Source organism: Neolamprologus brichardi, unplaced genomic scaffold (assembly GCF_056152115.1).
Source record: "Neolamprologus brichardi isolate AB-2024 unplaced genomic scaffold, ASM5615211v1 NODE_ptg000008l+_length_2720982_cov_1, whole genome shotgun sequence".
Taxonomy (NCBI): domain Eukaryota; kingdom Metazoa; phylum Chordata; class Actinopteri; order Cichliformes; family Cichlidae; genus Neolamprologus; species Neolamprologus brichardi.
In genome coordinates this window covers 225,001-232,649 of record NW_028270135.1, presented here as the reverse complement: position 1 = coordinate 232,649, position 7,649 = coordinate 225,001, and the positions used below count along the sequence as shown (strand labels likewise).

The following is a 7,649-nucleotide window of genomic DNA, read 5'->3' as shown; positions in this document are numbered from 1 at the left end:
AAAGAACACCAGAACCAGAACCCCGTTTAGCTCTGCGTTGCAACCTTCTACATAACCTGACGTACACATTTAACTACACATCTGCTCGATGCATACCACAACAACTTGAACGGCATGGAAGATTGCAGCCTGGGGAAAAAACACGTTCCTAGTTACTAAGTTAGGACATAAAGAGAGCCTTCAGTTTTCAAGCCCCTCTTCTGTGGAACCAGCTTCCAGTTTGGATTCAGGAGACAGACACTATCTCTACTTTCAAGATTAGGCTTCAAACTTTCCTTTTTGCTAAAGCATATAGTTAGGGCTGGACCAGGTGACCCTGAATCCTCCCTTAGTTATGCTGCAATAGATGTAGGCTGCCGGGGGATTCCCATGATGCATTGAGTTTTTCCTTTCCAGTCACCTTTCTCACTCACTATGTATTAACAGACCTCTCTGCATTGAATCATATCTGTTATTAACCTCTGTCTCTCTTCCACAGCATGTCTTTATCCTGTCTTCCTTCTCTCACCCCAACCAATCACAGCAGATGGCCCCGCCCCTCCCTGAGCCTGGTTCTGCCGGAGGTTTCTTCCTGTTAAAAGGGAGTTTTTCCTTCCCACTGTCGCCAAAGTGCTGCTCATAGGGGGTCATATGATTGTTGGGTATTTCTCTGTATCTATGAAGCACCTTGAGGCGACTTTTGTTGTGATTTGGCGCTATATAAATAAAATTGAATTGAATTGAATTGAATAAATTTCTTGCAGAAGTCTAAATGTCGACTCCTGCGGGACTTAAAAGGTCTTAACAGCCGTCCTTTTATGTTCACAGTGATACAAAGTGTTAGAATAGAGTTCATCTGCTTTAAACTTCTTTAAACTTCTGCAGGTCAAAGCAAAGAGCTTATTAACAGAATATAGGAGGTACTGTGGGAACGCAGGTGAATGCAGACACAAAAAACGTCACACAGGATGAAAGACTCGGATCAGACAACAAACAGAACATGGAGTTAAAAACTAAAGACTGACATAACAAAATACAAAAGAATAAAAAGTTGCTGCACACTATCCTTCACTGCAACTACAATATTAAGCATACAAATGATTATTTCATGCATATTTCATTTATTCTTCAAAATTACGAAGTTAACACCTTTTACAGTTTAATGTGGGTTATTGTGACTCACAGTGGCATTCTCCCATCATCTACAAAATTAAGAACAGCTGGGTTAGCTTCTAACGACTCGTTTGACTTGACTGAAGCCATCCTCATCATGCCGCTGTCAGTCTCCTGGCAGTTCTCCACGTATCGGTGCAAAGTGCTGTAGTAGGTATCTTTGCTGGTGAACTTGTAGAGAGAGGAGATCTTCTGCCAGTCTCGGTTGGAGGGTGTGAGGACATTTTCAGGTGGTGTCTTTTCAAAGAAGCTCTTCAGGTTTCTCTCAGCAAACGCTTTGGCGTGCTTAGCCGTGTAGGAGTCGAGTAGAGTGCTCTCCTCGTACACGTACGCCTTCCAGAACTGCAGCTGCAGGTAGCTAACAGGGGAGGAGCACCGAGCCACACAGGTGAGCAGCAGGTTCGTCAACATGATGAGAGCGATGAGCAGCCAACCGAGAATCTGCGGACAGTATTTATAGTAAATAGTGAACAGGTAATAAAAGCAGTTTAACCGTTTAGTCACACACAAAAAAATAACATCGTTTCTGAAGCTCTTCAGGTGAACGGCTACAAATGAAAACACAACTCTGGCACATTTTGTCTTTAAATATCACATTTCTATGTGTGTTGTGTTTATACTGTTACACCTTTAATTCACTGATAAGCACAAAAACACTCATTAAACTCAACATGATCCACTAAACTCATCATGCAAACCATTGTGATCCAGTAAAATGATGATCCAGACTAATCATGTAATAAAAGTCTCAACCTGCTGAAACGGTAACTTGACTGGTTCTGCTGTAGCACATTTCTGCTCTAGCTGAACACAACATATACAACCTACTTACTGTCTGACATTCACACACATTCATACAGGAAGCATCACAGAGCCACTTGGTTTAGCATCTTGCCCGAGAATATTTGGCACGCAGACTGGAGCAGCCAGGGATCGGAACAAAAACCATCTGTTAAAAAAATGGGTTTAAAAACATAAAAAGCTGTAGGATCCTGTTTGTCTGTGATTTAAACAGTCCAGCGCTGCTCCTGACAGGGAAAACCAGTCCTGCAGGGAGACCTACCTCTGCACCTGTGCAGGTGAAGCCAAAGGGAAGATTTGCTTCATCATATTTTCTTTGGCTCAGAATGAAGTTGGTTTGGAAACATATTCAGCGATGCTTCATCTCCTGCTTTGCGTTTCTGTAGGCACAGCCGTCAAAGGAGCTTGCAAAGAAAAGCGTCTGGACTTCTTTAAGTTACTTGAAGACGTTTCACCTCTCATCCGAGAGGCTTCTTCAGTTCTAAGGTCAAATGGTGGGGAGTCCCAGATATAACCCTAGTGGGAGTTTCCCCCCACAGAGGGACAAAAGGACCCCCTGATGATCCTCTAATCGCCTGAGCCAAGGTGTGGAACTGGGTGTGGGTCCCAATCAGCCAGAGTTTCGGATGAGTTCATTGTGAAACCTGGCCCCACCTTATCATGCAAATTCCTGAGGTCAGATGGCCCAGGATGTGAGTGGGCGTTAAGGCGTCTGGGGAGGGAACTCAAAACTGGATTATAGATGGCAGAGAGTTGGTGTCGTAAACCACCGCCTCTGTTCAAAGATGGTCGCTCACAGTGGACATAGATGCTTCTTTCACTCCTCTTTCAAACCATCTGTCCTCTCTGTCCAAAATGTGAACATTGGCATCCTCGAAAGAGTGACCTTTGACCTTTAGATGCAGATGGACAGCTGAGTCTTGTCCTGTGGAGGTGGCTCTTCTGTGTTGTGCCATGCGCTTGTGAAGTGGCTGTTTGGTCTCTCCAATGTAGAGGTCTGGGCATTCCTCGCTGCACTGTACGGCATACACCACATTGTTAAGTCTGTGTTTTGGCGTTTTGTCTTTCGGGTGAACCAGTTTTTGTCTGAGTGTGTTGCTGGGTCTGAAATGCACCGGGATGTCATGCTTGGAGAAAACCCTCCTGAGTTTCTCTGATACACCGGCTACATAGGGGATGACAATGTTGTTGCGCCTGTCCTTCTTATCCTCCCTCGCTGGTGTCTGATCTTCTTTTCTGTGCCTCTTTGCTGACTTTAAGAACGCCCATTTAGGATAGCCGCACGTTTTGAGTGCTTCCTTTACATGTGTGTGTTCCTTCTTTTTCCCTTCAGGCTTAGAGGGAACATGTTCTGCCCGGTGGTGTAGGGTCCTGATTACTCCAAGTTTGTGTTCCAGAGGGTGATGGGAGTCAAACAGGAGGTACTGGTCCGTGTGTGTGGGCTTCCGGTAAACTTCGATGTTGAGGTTGCCATTCTCTTCAATGTGCACAGCGCAGTCCAGGAAAGGCAAACAGTTCTCCTTCGTGTCTTCCCTGGTGAACTTGATGTTTTTATCCACAGCATTGATGTGCGCAGTGAAGGATTCCACTTCTTGTGTCTTGATTTTGACCCAGGTGTCGTCTACATATCTGTACCAGTGGCTGGGTACTCCTCCTTTGAAAGAGCCAAGAGCTTTCCTTTCCACTTCCTCCATGTAAAGGTTGGCTACAAAAGGTGACACGGGGGAGCCCATGGCACAGCCATGTTTTTGTCTGTAATAGCCTTCGTTGTATTTGAAATATGTGGTGGTGAGGCAGAGGTCTAACAGTGTGCAAATCTGATCGGGTGTGAAGTTGGTCCTGTCCTCCAAGGAGTTGTCTTCTTGTAGTCGTTTTCTGACAGTCTCCACTGCCTCCGTGGTGGGTATGCACGTGAAGAGAGAGACTACATCAAAGGACACTATGGTTTCATCTGGATCCAGGGTAAGTTTCTGGACCTTGTCAGTGAAGTCGGTGGAGTTCTTGATGTGGTGTGGGGTGTTCCCCACGAGAGGAGCAAGGATGGTAGCAAGGTGTTTTGCAATGTTATAAGTGGCTGAGTTTATGCTTTTGTCCCTCTGTGGGGGGACACTCCCACTAGGGTTATATCTGGGACTCCCCACCATTTGACCTTAGAACTGAAGAAGCCTCTCGGATGAGAGGTGAAACGTCTTCAAGTAACTTAAAGAAGTCCAGACGCTTTTCTTTGCAAGCTCCTTTGACTACGATGACCTGGATGACTGAGAACCTTCACAGACATGTAGGCACAGCGTTTTGTCCCCCCCCCCCCCCCCCCTTTTCATACTGTGCCCCCCCTGTCTGGTCTGATTTAGCAGACGTTAGCCAGTCCTCAGCTAACAACTGTTAGCAGGTTTAATTCACCTGAGAAAGCTACTTTCCACTGTCACAGTATAACTCATTTCACAAGCAGGGATAGCAGTGTTTTTGTTAATACCACTAAATAACTGAAGCATTTGAAATTCTGTGTTACAGTTGAAATATAAGCAGAATTTGACTACAGGTCAAAGGTCATTCTTTTGAGGATGCCAATGCTCACATTTTGGACAGAGAAGACAGATGGTTTGAAAGAGGAGTGAAAGAAGCATCTGTGTTAGCTTACTGCACGGTGTCCTGCAGGTTTTAGACGTGTCCTTGATCCATCACAGCTGATCTAAATGGCTAAATGACCTCCTCAACATGTCCTGAAGTTCTCCAGAGGCTGGTAATGAACTAATCTTTTGACTCAGGAGTGCTGACCCAGGGTGAGACCTAAACCCTGCAGGACACCGGCCCTCGAGGCCTGGAGTTGGACACCCCTGACTGTTAAACCCAAGTAAGCAAGTGTCACAGTCATGCAGACTTATGCTGTGTCCCAATTCAGGGTCTGCACGCTTGAAGTACGCATTTTAAGTGTGATTACGTCACCGCCACGCGACGACGGCTGTCCCAATTCGAAGTGTACTCCAAATGCGCCGTCGATTTCCCCAAATATCAAGCGTGGTGCGGTGCACGCTTCGTGGTCCCATATATCCCACAATTCATAGCGCAGTGGTGGGTGTGGATAATTTTGCCGCAAAATACGGCAGAAGGGAGCGGCCAAGAGTGAACTGTCAAAAGTAAGTACTGAATATGACGTCACTTATTCATGTGCGAATGTTTAATAATGAAGAACATTAAAACATTGCTGTTGGCCACATGTTGGCAAAATTATGTGACACTAGTGATCTTTGTACTTTCAGCATTAACTTGGTTTTAAAGCCTAATACATACATATATATATATATATATATATATATATATATATATATATATATGTATATATATATATATATATATATATATATACACATATACATATATATATATATATATATATATACACACATACATATATGTATATATATATATATATATATACATATATATATATATATGTATATGTATATATATATATATATATGTATATGTATATATATATATATATATATATATATATACATATATGTATGTGTGTATATATATATATATATATATATATATATATATATATATATGTATGTGTGTATATATATATATATATATATATACACACATACATATATGTATATATATATATATATATATATACACACATACATATATATATATATATATATATATATATATATGTATGTGTGTATATATATATATATATATATATATATACACACATACATATATGTGTATATATATATATATATATATATATATATATATATATATATATATCATAATAATCTGACAATAACTATAATATTGGCCATATTATATTTACATTACCACAGTGAGACGATTTTAGCCTCATGAACAACAAGAGCTAATTGTTATTTACTAATTAATCTTAAATGACTGTTCAGTACAGAAATAAAGCCCAACAATCATGTTTTACAGTCCTGTGGTCTCAGCCTCAGATACTCAACTAATCAAAGTGATGTCATGACAAAAATGAATGACTAACAAAACATTTTTTCTCCTTCATTTCTGTCACACAAAGCTGTAACGTGTCTCGCGGTTAGTATCATGGTTGCTAGGCAACCTGAACAGCGCAACGAAGGGCTATACCGTCCCATTTCACAAGCCTCTCACTTCTGCACTTCTCGTACTTATAGTACGCACGTACGTAGTACGCGTAGTGCGCGTACTTCAAGCGTGCAGACCCTGAATTGGGACACAGCATTAGTGTTAGTGTGGAAGACACAAATGTAGACATGCCAGGGTGACAACAAAAAATGAGCTGTTTATGATGCTGAGAAAACTGAGAAGTGAAATCTAAACAAACACACACACAAACACACACACACACACACACACACAACACCAACCAAACCACAAATCAAATTTCAAAATAATGACTAGAAAAACCCCCAAAACCTATAAAACACTGGGTCAGATGACGTTTGATGGTAAAGCAGATTATAGCAGATTGTATAAACAGGAGTGTAACTCTGAGAGAACATGAACACAACTGGGAACCGCTGCAGAATTAAGTAACACAAATAATAACATTACAAATATGATAATACCAATGAGAATCAAAGCATTTACACCACAGGCATCTCCAGCTGTTCTATTGAACAAATAACGTTCAGTTTGCTGATAGTTTTTAGATAACAAACCCAAACAGATCTAAAGATCTCTTTCACACGAGTGTGAAAAGCAGCAGAGCGTTTCACGTACCTGAGACTCAGCTCGGAGATTCAGCAGAACATCTTCTCTGACAGCCTGAGGTACACTGACGCTTTTCCCACACGGGAACCTGTGCAGCTCCTTCTCACACTGGATCTTAGAGTCTGGATCTCTGCACACGTGTTTGTTGTAAATGCTCACATTGGTACCTGTCATGGCGCACTCGTAGTAGTTTCCATTGAGTAAAGCTACAGCTATCCAAGTAGAAGGCGCAACAAACGCAAAGGTGCCGATCTGAAAGAGGACCACACCAGCGGCTGCCAGCTTCTTGCAGCACAACAGCTTGCCCGTATGCTGGCACAGACCCGTCAGCAGCTTCCACGTTTTCTTACTGAGGATGTAACCCAGCAGCAGCAGAGCCAGAGCCGGCACCAGCAGGAACACCAACCCATAGACAAAGTTCAGCTTGTTGCAGGGACACTTAAATACCACTGCAGAGAATATCTGCTCTCCTCCCGCTGTCAGCAGAGCTATCAGGCCAAACCCAAGGTTGGTCTGTTTGCCTGCAATGTTCAGAACAGTCTTAAACTTGTCCATCTTCAACTGCTGCGTAAATACTGACTGACTGCTGAGAAACAACGTCAGTTTCACTTCCAGCTTCAACGTCAGCTGTACCGCTGAGTTCTCTAACACTTCCTCTTTGAAAAATAGCACACGAGATGACAGTGACTGCTCTTCCTGCATTATAGGGCCCCATGTTTACACCTGCACGAAGCAGATTTCACCAACAAAGCAGGCTCTGTAAGATCAGGCACTGCTGTAACAGGGCATAAATGTCAGACGTTACTTTTGGTTAAAAGGAAATCCAGTCAGCATATGAGAGTCTACTAAACAGCAATTCCATTTCCTCCTTTGCAGAAAGTAATAAAGAACAAGTTGAATTATACTTTTTATTGAGGAAAGTACAAAGGGAATGTATCACATTTCAAAAATCTGATTTATTGATTAATTTA

The 7,649-nt window shown here is 42.2% G+C and overlaps 1 protein-coding gene across 1 annotated transcript; it reads right to left on the bottom strand.

Annotated features, from left to right (window-relative positions):
• Nucleotides 1-1,111: 1,111 nt before the first annotated feature.
• On the bottom strand, nt 1,112-7,238 carry calhm6 (calcium homeostasis modulator family member 6). The gene is made up of 2 exons (XM_087837144.1): nt 6,688-7,238; nt 1,112-1,593 (listed from the first exon to the last, which is right to left on the bottom strand). Exons 1-2 carry the CDS (start codon nt 7,231-7,233, stop codon nt 1,159-1,161), a joined length of 981 nt encoding a protein of 326 aa, XP_087693270.1. The 5' UTR covers nt 7,234-7,238; the 3' UTR covers nt 1,112-1,158.
• Between the last annotated feature and the right edge of the window lie 411 nt (nt 7,239-7,649).

Excerpts from the sequence above, each read along its gene's own strand:
- calhm6 (XM_087837144.1), bottom strand. The coding sequence starts at position 7,233 with ATGGACAAGTTTAAGACTGTTCTGAACATTGCAGGCAAACAGACCAAC. Across the intron at positions 1,594-6,687 it reads ATCTCCGAGCTGAGTCTCAG|ATTCTCGGTTGGCTGCTCAT; the intron begins GTACGTGAAACG and ends TACTGTCCGCAG.